At 35.4% G+C, this 12,929-nt stretch overlaps 1 protein-coding gene across 1 annotated transcript in view; it reads right to left on the bottom strand.

Annotated features, from left to right (window-relative positions):
- Positions 1-357: 357 nt before the first annotated feature.
- Positions 358-12,929, bottom strand: part of mfsd14ba (major facilitator superfamily domain containing 14Ba) — a 14,010-nt gene continuing 1,438 nt past the window's right edge. The window contains 12 exon segments of the mRNA XM_048181251.1: positions 358-1,141; positions 1,420-1,574; positions 2,270-2,351; positions 2,353-2,368; positions 2,509-2,621; positions 3,336-3,407; positions 7,187-7,300; positions 7,849-8,067; positions 8,233-8,347; positions 9,228-9,355; positions 9,443-9,505; positions 10,833-10,931. Coding sequence (XP_048037208.1) covers positions 926-1,141; positions 1,420-1,574; positions 2,270-2,351; positions 2,353-2,368; positions 2,509-2,621; positions 3,336-3,407; positions 7,187-7,300; positions 7,849-8,067; positions 8,233-8,347; positions 9,228-9,355; positions 9,443-9,505; positions 10,833-10,931 — 1,392 coding nt within the window. The 3' untranslated portion in view covers positions 358-925.

The following is a 12,929-nucleotide window of genomic DNA, read 5'->3' on the forward strand; positions in this document are numbered from 1 at the left end:
ATGAATGAGACAATAAAAAGAGAGCATTTGGGTGTAAACCGGATGTGTATTAGTATATTGGATCCGTGCATTCTGTCTTAAAGTGACAGAAGCCTAAAAAACCTCTTGCTTTCCATGTCATTAATGTTAATCAAACAAAAGAGAAAATAATTGAGTAACTTTTGTAGCTTTAATAACAATACATTTATATTTAATTCAAACAGTAAAGACTATTAAGTATTTTATTATCATTGTATTTTATTTTTTATTATCATTTGATTATTCAATTTCTGTAAAATAAACCGATTGTACCTGAAAAAATGTATTTGTTTGTCATATTTTTGTTGTATTTGTCCTATTGTTTGTAATTTGCTTCTGTTATTTTTAATAACAATAAATAAAATAAAACAACAACTATATTGTGATATATATTGTTATCGTGAAATAAAATGTCTCATATTGTAAAATAAGATTTCGGTCATATAGCCCACTCCTAGTTGCAATGACCGTTTTCATGAAATTCATCCAGTTTTTCCTTCAATCTTACGAGAATAACAATAAGCTTCAAGTCACCACAAGCTCCATAAACAATAACCTTTACTGCACTTTGCCCAAATATCTATCTATATATATATATATATAAAGAGCTTTGCCTTTAAACTCCGGAAGAATCAAACAAACTCCACCACAGCATCCAATCCCACTGATCGAGCCCTTAGAGTGTTGATTCATTTGTACACTGAATGTTAAACACTGTAAAAACGGTCAATAAAAAAGCCTCTGAGTTCCAAACCAATAACCGTTTCATCAAAACAACAAAAATCAGATAAAACACACTAAATAAATACTGCTTCGCTCCCAAACGTTAGTCGCCCGACAGGTGGAGGGTTTGCGATTTTTTTTTTTTTTTTTTTTCCCCAAACATGATTTGGGTTGAGGGTTACAGTCACACAGTGCTGTCCTCCAGCAGCGGTTCGAAGTCCTCGTCGCTCCCCGGCAGCGGTGTGTTGGTGTGGGCTCCGGCCAGACTCGCGCTGCTCTTACTGCTTTGGCAGGGCGTCCCTGGTGGCGACGGGTTGTCCGGTATGAACAGAGCGACTATAAACGCCACAACCACCGTGCAGGCGCCCAGGAGGAACGGAGGACCAGGGATCATTGTCTTCTACACAAAAAAAGGCAAAAACAAATTGATATTAGAGGAGGTAATATAGGAGTCATCAAGGATCTATGACAATATGTTTGAACTATCGAGTGATATATATCATTTAAAGCAAAGCCATTGTACCCAAATAGATTCAATATTTACATTTAAAAAAAATGCCATGAGTGCTTTTGAGTGATGATGCAAATGAATTACTGAAATTTGAACTGATTCACTGAACTTTTCCTGCAAAAGAGTCAGACAGAGTGACTGTAAAGGCGGTTGAATGGAGCGTGTACCTCTGTGGGGATCTGAACAGGGATGGCGTAGTCGGGTTGGATGGTGGTGATCCCGCTCAGCTCGACATTAAAGAGGAAGAAAACGAAGCCATAGAGTGCAGGACCCAGACCGTTACAGAGACCCCGAATACCTGTTATCATGCCCTGAACCAGACCTGAGGTAATAAAACACACACAGCTTATATGAACACTGCACACTATAAACTCTTGATGGCTGAGATTGTCACTTAAAGGGGACCATAATGCCCTTTTTACAAGATGTAATATAAGTCTCTGGTGTCTCCAGAATGTGTCTGTGAAGTTTCAGCTCAAAATCCCCCACAGATCATTTATTATAGCTTGTCAAATTTGACCCTATTTGGGTGTGAGCAAAAACACACAGTTTTTGTGTGTCCCTTTAAATGCAAATGAGCTGCTGCTCCCTGCCCCCTTTCCAGAAGAGGGCGGAGCTTTAACAGCTCACGCTTCTGTTGCTCAACAACAACAAAGCAGGAGAATCTCAAGCATCCTAGTTAGTCTAGACTAGTTACTAGTGTGTTGAAACTGGCAGTTATAGTAAGGAGTGGGACATTTCCCCAAACACACTCGAAGAGCTTGACCAATCACAACACACTACTCCAGCCGACCAATCAAAGCATATTGTGCTTTTCAAAAGGAGGGGTTTCATAGAGACAGGAACTAAACAGAGCGTTTCTGACAATGTCAAATATGTGAAAAATACTGTGTTTTTAGAACATTTAAGCATGAAAACCTGTTCTAGTAGAGCCCAAAAGCAAAATGAAGGGCATAGTAGTTCCCCTTTAAAGAAAAAATGTTTTGAAAATGTGAAAGTTTGCATGCAAGACTTTACCCTGTTTATCCGGATCTGCGCTGCGTGACACTAAAGCGCTCACTGCAGGGAATGTTATGCTGGACATGGCTGCCACCGCACCAGGCCGCCCACATCATCCTAAATGACAACAAAAATAACATCACGCTTCTGGACACGGTGAACACCAAATGGAAGTGTCTCGCTCATCTTGAACCAGACGGTTGTTATGTAATGTTTGCATAAGCAGGTCATTTATCTTGATCGAGAAGTTAACTCACCACGGCTCGGACCCTAAACCGTACCAGGCCAGCTGGACAATCTGGAAACCCAGACCCAGAAGAACTGTGTTCTTGTTCCCGATGGTCCTCATTAATAAAGTGAGAAAAAGCGTCTGTCGGGAAACACAAGGGAATGAATAATTACACCGCCCTGCACCATATTTGCTGAATTGAATCCAATAGTTTGTTTCTTGCTTCATTTTATGGTGCTCATTCCAAAAATAGTGCCTGTTTTACTCTAGCATGACACTTTCTCACAAAACATGATGTGCATTTCATTACATTTTGGCTTTTGACAACCAGTTGAAAGGTGAAGAAGTCTTGTATTATCCCTTATTCACTAGAAAAGCTTCCCATCTTCCTCTGAGCTGGGTAACAACCATTAGTTCAATTCTCAGCTGATGAACACATGTAGGACATTATCTTATGCCTGTTGTTTTTTATTTGTTTTTTAACACAGCATCATCAAATGAGGAAATATTAGGCCTTTTTATTTTTTGGCAAATCAAAAAAGATTCATTTTTTCAGTGTTATTGTGCTTTTTATCATTGTTACATTGTTGCTACATTACAAAAGATGTGGAGCAAAGCTGCTAGAATTCACTTTGGTTGCTAAAAATAAAACACCACCACTTAAATAAAGCCGACAGTGCCGTGCTATCTGCTCATTACAGCTCTGCCTATATTTCATTACATTTACCGTTGAACTTTTTAAAGGAATTCAATTCGATTAGAAAGCGTTTGTGAGAGCCACTTTCACAAGACGCCTTTCCAGCTCAACGACACAAGTAATAAGGCAGAGCAAAGAATATTGCCTCAATTAAATACCTGCGCCAGGATGGAGAGGATTCCCACCACGCCGATGAACACGGCGATCGTTTTGGGCGAGAAGTTAATGACCTGAGAGACACAGAGAAAGAGGCACATCGCTATCAGTCTGCACCACTGGACCTGAATCGAATTAACTCTGTTATGTCCAGTAATGAGCCGTCACTGAACTCAACTCAACAGCCAGACAAGATGCCACTAACAATCCACATAAACCTGGAACTTCCTAAAGAACCTGATGAGTGTGTGAAATAGAATTCTGTAGAATGCAATGTTTAATTAAGCAAGTGAAGTCCAGTTATCATTATATATATATATATATATATATATATATATATATATATATATATATATATATAGACCCCTTAATCGCCTACGTCACTGTGACGTCACCGCTCTAGCTGGAGGCAAAACATAAATAAGAACTCATAGCAGGCACGCTAAAGGTTTGAGGTTTTAACTTTAAAATGTCGTCTTGTTGTGTTTTTGGCTGCCAAAATAGAAGGAACAGGACTTAAACTAAAGTTTTACCAGATCCCGACAGACATTCCTTCACAGAAATCAAAAAGATAATTGTGGTTGAATGCAATACGGCGTACAGACTGGACGGAGACGATCATAAATAATACACGTGTTTGCAGTGCACACTTCATATCAGGTAAAAAAAATATCGATGCATATGTAATGGCGTGTTGGTTTTATCTAGTACAAATCAGCAAGTTTTTTGTTTTATAGGTGGAAAGTCGCCAACTTTCAGCGCACTAGCTAGCTTAAATGTTAAACAAACATACAGCGATATATGTGTGTGCCATCCTTTGAATGGGCTCTTAAAATAATCCACATTGCTAGCCATAATCATAGTTAGCCCAGCGTTAGGTTACATTAGACAATAAGCCTTGACAAAATTCCCCGAACCACCCGAAAGTAATTCATATGTTGTCTAGGAAATATCCAAAACTTAAGTTAATTTACAAAAATAGCTGTCACGGTCCCGCAGAGTCAGTGACTGTACATATTCGGACAGTTCTGAACCTTCTTCTGCATCTATGTTTAATAAATCTCTCCTAAAACATACTAGCTTACGCTTGTCAACATTGAGTCCAGCGTCTCTTTTTGCCTCCAGCTAAGCCCCGCCCCCCAGGAAACGTTGCAATGTTTACAAACTTTTAAGGGGTCTATATATATATATATATATATATATATATATATATATATATATATATATATATATATATATATATATATATACACACACAGTGCCCTCCACAATTATTGGCACCCTTAGTAATTATGAGCAAAAGCAGCTGTGAAAATAAATCTGCATTGTTTATCCTTTTGATCTTTCATTCAAAAAATTCACCAAATTATAACCTTTCATTTAAGGAAAATCATTGAAAGTGGGGGGAAACTCACATTATGAAATAAATGTTTTTCTCCAAAACACGTTGGCCACAATTATTAGCACCCTTTTATTCAAAACTTTTTGCAACCTCCTTTTGCCAAGATAACAGCTCTGAGTCTTCTTCTATAATGCCTGATGAGTTTGGAGAACACCTGACAAGAGATCAGAGGTCATTCCTTCATGCAGAATCTCTCCAGATCTTCAGATTCCAGCTCCATGCTGGTGCTTCTTCTCTTCAGTTCACACCACTCATTTTCTTTAGGGTTCAGGTCAGGGGACTGAGATGGCCATGGCAGAAGCTTCATTTTGTGCTCAGTGACACATTTTTGTGTTGGATTTGATGTTTGTTTTTGGATCATTGTCCTGATGGAAGCTCCAACCACGGCCCATTATTGGATTTCTAGCAGAAGTGGTCAGGTTTTGATTTTTTATCTGTTAGTATTTGATAGAATCCATGAAGCCATGTATCTGACCAAGATGTCCAGGACCTCCAGCAGAAAAATAGGCCCACAACATTAAAGATCCAGCAGTATATTTAACCGTGAACATGGAGTACTTTTTATCCATGTGTGCACCAAACCCATCTGGTGGGTTTGCTGCCAAAAAGCTCATTTTCATTTCATCTGACCATAGAAGCCAGTCCCGTTTGAAGTTCCAGTCGTGTCTGACAACTGAATATGCTGGAGATTGTTTCTGGAGAGCAGAGGATTTTTCTTGAAACCCTCCAGAACAACTTGTGGGGATGTAGGTGCTGTTTGATCATTTTTTTTAGGCTTTCTGAGACTCAAGACTCAACTAATCTCTGCAATTCTCCAGCTGTGATCCTTGGAAAGTCTTTGTCCACTCAAACTTTCCTCCTCACTTCACATTAGGACGATTTAGACACATGTCCTCTTCCAGGCAGATTTGTAGCATCTTTAGTTAATTGGAACTTCTCAGTTATTGCCCTGATAGTGGAAATGGGGATTTTCAATGCTTCAGCTATTTTCTTACAGCCACTTTCTATTTTGTGAAGCTCAACAATCTTTTGCTGCACATCAGAACTATATTCTTTGGTTTTACTCATTGTGATGAATGATTAAGGAAATTTGGCCTCTGTGTTTCCTCATGTTTATTCTCCTCATGGTCATGGCTGGACAATTTCATGTTCATGATCACCCTGGTGTGCTAAAAAATGTAAATATGAATGGGAATATACTTCAGAGATATTTTACTCATAAGAACTTGTAGGGGTGCCAATAATTGTGGCTAACATGTATTGGAGAAAAACATTTATTTCATAATGTGAGTTTCCCCCCACTTTCAACTGTTTTCCTTCAATGAAAGGTTAGAATTTTATGAATTTTTTGAATGAAAGATCAAAAGGATAAACAATGCAGATTTATTTTCACAGCCACATTTGCTCATAATTACTAAGGGTGCCAATAATTGTGGAGGGCACTATATATATATATATATCAGTGTCACATGATCCTTCAGAAATCATTCAAATATGCTGATTTGCTGCTCAAGAAACATTTATTATTATTAATGTTGAAAACAGTTGTGTACAATTTTTTTTCAGGATTATTTGATGACTAGAAAGTTCAAAAGAACAGCATTTATCTGAAATATAAAGCTTTTTTAACATTATAAATGTATACTGTCACTTTTGATCAATTTAATGCATCCTTGCCGAATAAAAGTATTATTTTTTTAATTTCTTTCCAAACAAAAAACTCTGACCCCAAACTTTCGAATGCTAGTGATAATGTTGAAAAAGCTTTATATTTCAGATAAATGCTGTTCTTTTGAACTTTCTATTATTTCACTAATATTTCACAATATTACTGTTGTTGCTGTATTATATGGATCAAATAAATTAAGCCTTGATGAGCAGAAGAGACTTCTTTCAAAAACATAAAAAATCTTACCGACCCCAAACTTTTGAACATTAGTGTACATACTGTGTTGCATTTTTGGTCAAATTTTGTGTAAAAATACATAATGATGAAGGTCAAGAAAATGATTAAGAGTCAAGGGTCAAAAATTGGATTTAGAAGGTCATCAAGTGCGTTGCATTGTGGGATACGGTATTTCCTGCAGTTTGATCTGTTGTATACTGAACATTTTGTTGGTCTTCATGCATACACAAATTTGCACACTGCACAGACAGTATGAATACTATGGTAGTGTGTTTGTTTACTGATCCTACTTCAACTTGTTTACTTCATTTAAAGCGTGTTGCTGCTAAAACACTTCCAGTCATAAGTGTGGCACCATCCAAGCAAATGAATCATGGGAGTGTTAAACAATAGCATGCCGTGAAAACATGCAGTCAGTTGTTGCATAAACTGCCTTGGAGGATAAACAGCTAATTAAAGTTTAATGGAAGCAGACAGCTGCTTTAATAGGGGAACATTAAATATAGAATCGTCACATTTGTTCATTATAAACCAAGAAGCCTTACCTGACGCAAGTAGAGGAAAAAGCTGGAGTATTGACCCGCCTCGGGCAGATAGGACAGAAATACCGTTATACAAATGAGAAGAACGGTTGTGTCCTGCCCAACTTTCCGCAGAGACTGTGAAAAACACAAACATCATCAATAATAGTCGTCAAGTCTCCTATGATAAAAGGTCTTTTGTATATCAGTATTTTATTTTAATCATCAGTATCAGAGTCTAAATAGGCCCATATTGTAAGCAGATAATATTTTTCCCATTTAAACCTGATATTTATATTCATTTATTTATAAAACACTATGTAAACAACTGTTCAAGGCCCTATTACTAATGCATTAACTAACAATGAGCAATATTGATTACAGTATTTATTAATCTTCGTTTCAATTAGTTAATATAATTATAACTATTCATCATGTTTATCATATTAACAGATACAAATTTGGATTTTAGTTACGTATTAGTAAATGTTGGATTTAACATTAAGATTAATACATGCTTTTTCATTGTTAGTTCATGTTAACTAATGCAGTTGCCTGATGTTAACAAATGAAACCTTATTCCAAAGTGTTACTAAAAAGATGCCAATCTGAGGTGAAGAGGCAAATTATTTCAAAGGAAGAAAGAATATTTGACCATTTTATGAGCATATCCTTTAAATTCTTACAGCAATCGGGTCAGCCTGTTCCCAGGAGATTGGCGCTCCCCATGTATTGAGCCTCATCTTGTCGGGCAGCGACTCTGGGACGGCCAGCAGTATGAAGCAGATGTCGGCCAGAGCGATGAGGGTCGCCACCAGCACCACCAGATTATCGCCGTAACTGGCCGAGAGGTACGCGCCGATGGCCGGGCTGGTGACCAGACTCGCTGCGAACGTCGCAGACACCTGGAACCATTAAACGGGCAAAGTGGAATATAAATGACTCAAGGAGACTGAATCCAGGTCATGTATAAGTTTGGAAATAGAAATATCCTACAACAGCTTGGCGAAGTCGTATTACTCTGACATCTTTCCAAAATGCATTTAGTATTTAATAAAAGAGCCACTTACAAGTCCATATGCCGTACTCCTCTCGCGCTCATCCGTAACATCTGCAATGTACGCGAAGATTACGGAGAAAGTGACGGAAAAAGCACCGGACACTGATATCATGGCAAAGTACCACCTGAAAACAACAAGAAATATGAAACAAGATTCATTAAAAGGAAACAGAATATCTCAAGCTGTTGTTTTAAGACCAGGGCTCCTCAAACTTTTGATGTACAATGAATTTCCATAAATTTTCCAGTTGTTTGCAATTATTGGACAAAACATTTAAAAGCTGAAGGGTGTCATTTCTGCGCCAACCGCATCACCACTGGTTGGACAAACAAAGCTGAGTATAACAAAAACAAATCATATTAAAAATTAAATTAATAAAAATATAATTATTAATATTATATATTTTTTATTAAATTAATAGCCCATAATAGCCCTATATTTTTTATTATAATTTTAATATTTATTATATATTTGTATATATATTATATGTTTTATATTTTATATTTAGTTTTATACAGTTATACAATTTAATAAATATAAATTAATTTTACTCTATATATACATATATATTTTAAGGTAAATTATTAAAAAGGATTATATTAAATATTATAAATATATATATAAATATTATAAATATATATAAATATAAATATATATTTTAATTTTAATACCAATATAAACTATATATATATATATATATATATATATATATATGTAAAATCTATACACACAGATTGTATAAATAAATATAAAAGTAGAAATATATTTATTTATTTATTTATTTATTTTTTTATTATTATCATTATTTTTTTAATACATGACTTAATCACTTATGAAGATTCCATTATTTCCCATGACTTATTGTATTCATTTTCATAATCACAATTTATTTATTCCCTGATATTTACAGGTTTTTCTATAACTGAGGTAACTCTGCAAGACACATCCATCAAGTATCATCTGGCCAAACATATCATCCGAGGTCATGGCAGGACGGGTCTTACCACGGACTGAGTCTCATGAGCGGGATGGGCGCACACGTGAAGAACACGGTAACCAATAGAAACGATCTCCTGCCCCACACGTCTGATAGTGCACCAATCAACGGTGCGCTCATAAACGACAGCAAACCCTGATGAATAAAATGAGAAAAAAATGATATTGACAGAAACCACTACAGATGAACTCAGGAGTAAAATAAATGACAGACAACACCTACCTTCACTCCCTGGATGAGGCCGTTTATTAAGAAGGTGTGTGTGGGGAATGTTTCGTGTAAAACCTACAGATGAAAAATACACATTTATGCAGAATCTGTGAGAATCATTTCAACACCCAGATAAAATGTAATACTATTTATTTCTCAAAATGAAAGGTGCACTAAGTCATTTCATATGCCTGTTTTACTGACTCTTATTTGCCTTCCCAAACATCCAGAGACTAGAGATGGGAATGATTTCAACTCCATAATGCTTCTGTTAACCAGGCTTATTTTAATGTTTTATTTTAACTTTTAATTTTTATATATTTTTTATGTTTCCATTTTAATATTACATTTTAGTATTTTTATCATGTGCTTTTGTCATTTTTATTATTTTTTTCTTTTTAAAATATTTCAATTTAGCTGTCATTTATTTTTTATTTATTTTGAAGTTTGAATCATTTTATTACTTTAACTTATTTCAGTTTCTAAGGCAACATTTATAATTTTTGTTTAAGTTTTTTAAGTTTAAGTTTTTCCATCTAATATTTATATTTTATTTTATTTCAGCTTTATTTCAATTAACAGTTTTAATTTTGGTTAACAAAATCAACACTGCTGTTAACAAAGAAAATTTTGTAAAACAAAACTTTTAATTTTTGTTTTTCGTTTCATTTTAATTTTCGAATCACATTTTTTTTTTTCCAAATCACGAGATCACAATTCTCCCACGATTCTGAACAGACAACGAAACAAAATAACATGTAATTTACTAGAGGTTCTGACAAAATGTTAATTTCTGCAGTCTGTTTAAAAATGTTTAATTCATTCGAATGAATACTTCAAAAAATAGGTTTGAGTGAATGATTCAATGACTCACTAATAAAGAATTCACTTGTTTCATTACTGGATGAATCAGCGTTTTTGAACAAATCTCTTGAATGAATGATTCAATGACAAATACATTTTTAACAGTGATTTATCGCCACCTACTGGTGAAACAATGTAATGATTCATTCATTATTTGAAGCACCAAGTTACTTTCAATGATTTGCTCTATTTTGATTGCTATCATAGACATCAGTGTTTATATCCGAACTATAAACTTTTATCCCAGTACTTCTGTGATAGTTTGAATTATTGTAACACAGAAATAACCTAAACATGATAACTGCTCTCTCACAGATTTACATGTCAAAGTGTGATTTTGTCAAATGTTTAATAGACACAGGAGAATCATTGTCATTTGTGTTTGAATCGAGATTGTGATCTTTTAATGATTAATCGTGCAGCTCTACATTATACTGACACCTACTGGTGTGAATTTTGACAAAAACAACTTAGTGCACCTATAACTGAAGCATTTATCCTGATAAACATGAACTAAATGAGAATTAGAAGAACTCACAGTAAGCATCGGCGTCGTCAGGAGACCCCAGGCGAAAAACTCCAGAAAGATGACCACAACAGCATGATACACGCTCGGCTTCCCGATTCCCTGCTGGACCTGAAACATCATAAATATAAACGGCTCATTATTCATAATGCTGATTGTAATCTTGAATGTGGCACATTTCCAAACTCCTCAGCTTTCAATGGGACTGATCTCATTGCTATTCCTCTGAGACGCACAAAAGACTTCACTGCACAATAGAGGAAAGAAATTCAGCTGTGCCAAACTCTCAACCCACTACGGACAGACTTCACAGTCTTGATGTGATGCTTAAAGGGATAGTTGAAAATTATCCCATGATTTACTCACCCTCAAGCCATCCTAGGTGTATATAACTGTATGACTTGCTTTTCCAAGTTTCATAATGGTAGTAAAATGCATCAGTTAAAGTACTCCACAGGGGGTTAATAAAGGCCTTCTGAAGTGAAGCGATGCATTTTTGTAAGAAAAACATTCATATTTAGAACTTTATAATCTAAAATAACTAGCTTCCGTCAGATGACCGTATGCATACTGCGCAAGTCGGCTTTCGTCACAAGAGCTTAAACGCATCTCACAGTTCAAACAAATAGGGCTGGGCAATAAACTGAAGCTCCTCTTCTCTTATATCGAAATCCTCTGACAATTCCTGACCGGTGTTTTGTTTTGCTTTATCCTCTGTGCTTCCGCGTTCGGCATTACGTCATGCGTCGGGTCGGAGGTCACTCTTCTGCCACAAATCGATGTCGGAAGCTAGTTATTATAGTTAATAAAGTTTTAAATATGGATATTTTTCTTACAAAAACCCCTCGCTTCACTTTAGAAGGTCTTTATTTACCCCCTGGAGCCGTATGGATTATATTTATGATGAATGGATGCATTTTTTGTGGGCTTCAAAACACACACCCTGTTTACTACCATTATAAAGCTTGGTAGAGCCAGGATATTTTTAAATACACTGCCCTCCAAAAGTTTGGAAACGCCCTAGAAAAGTGGGGTTTTGGACAATATTGGCATGCATCCTTTTTAATTTGTGATAATTTTGCACTGATAAGGGACAACACAAACTACAAAAACATATTTTATTACATAAACAGTTTATACATAGAAAAAACTTAAATTTTCAATTCATCAAAATATCCAGCATTAGCAGCTATCTGACCTAAACTGGGTTCTGATTGGTTCATTGTATTCTAAACTTAATTGGCAATCAATTGTTGAAGCTATTAAGGTGTGCTGACCCAAAAATCTTTTACAAACCTGGGCCAAGTTTAAACCAGTAACCAGCATCACAGCTGGCAAAGGGGCATGTCTGACTTTGACATCAAAATGAAAATTATTATTGCTGGTCTTCAATGATAATGTCAAGTTACTGTAATGTATTTGCACCAAAAAATGATAAGGATTTATGCTAATATTGTCCAAAACCACACTTTGCCAGGGGTGTTTCCAAACTTTTGGAGGCCCAGTGTATATCTCCGATTGTGTTCATCTGAAAGAAGATAGTAATATACACCTAGGATGGCTTGAGGGTGAGTAAATCATGGGATAATTTTCATTTGAAAGTGAACTATCCCTTTAAAATACACTTGCCCGTATTGTCTTATGAACGGGCAAAGTGAGTTAATAATATAATTTAATCCCATTTGTACATAAAGCAGGAAACACAGAGATGTTATTTGGGTAAAAACAGAAAAAAATTTTTCCTATCCAAATATTTGCGGTCAAAAAAGACCAAAGCTTTGAAATGTAATTTTTTTTTCTTGGGGAAAATCAATGTAATATATTTTTGTTCAATAATATTTTTTGATTATTATTTAGAATTGTGAGGGGATTTTATGATACTATGCAATATTTATACAATTTTTATGATCTATTTTTTTCCATTAAAATATATGCAATATTTCAGATTAAAATAGAGTGAAGGCCTTTAACATATCCAAATCATGTCTACGATTTTTTTTATGTGTTCACATAGCTAATACGACAAAAGTCACCAAGTGTCATCCCATTCCGATCAAGCAAAAAAATTAAAAACGTAAAAGAGGCCTAGAGTAGGATTAACAAAATAAC

Source organism: Megalobrama amblycephala, linkage group LG2 (assembly GCF_018812025.1).
Source record: "Megalobrama amblycephala isolate DHTTF-2021 linkage group LG2, ASM1881202v1, whole genome shotgun sequence".
In the NCBI taxonomy this organism is placed as follows: domain Eukaryota; kingdom Metazoa; phylum Chordata; class Actinopteri; order Cypriniformes; family Xenocyprididae; genus Megalobrama; species Megalobrama amblycephala.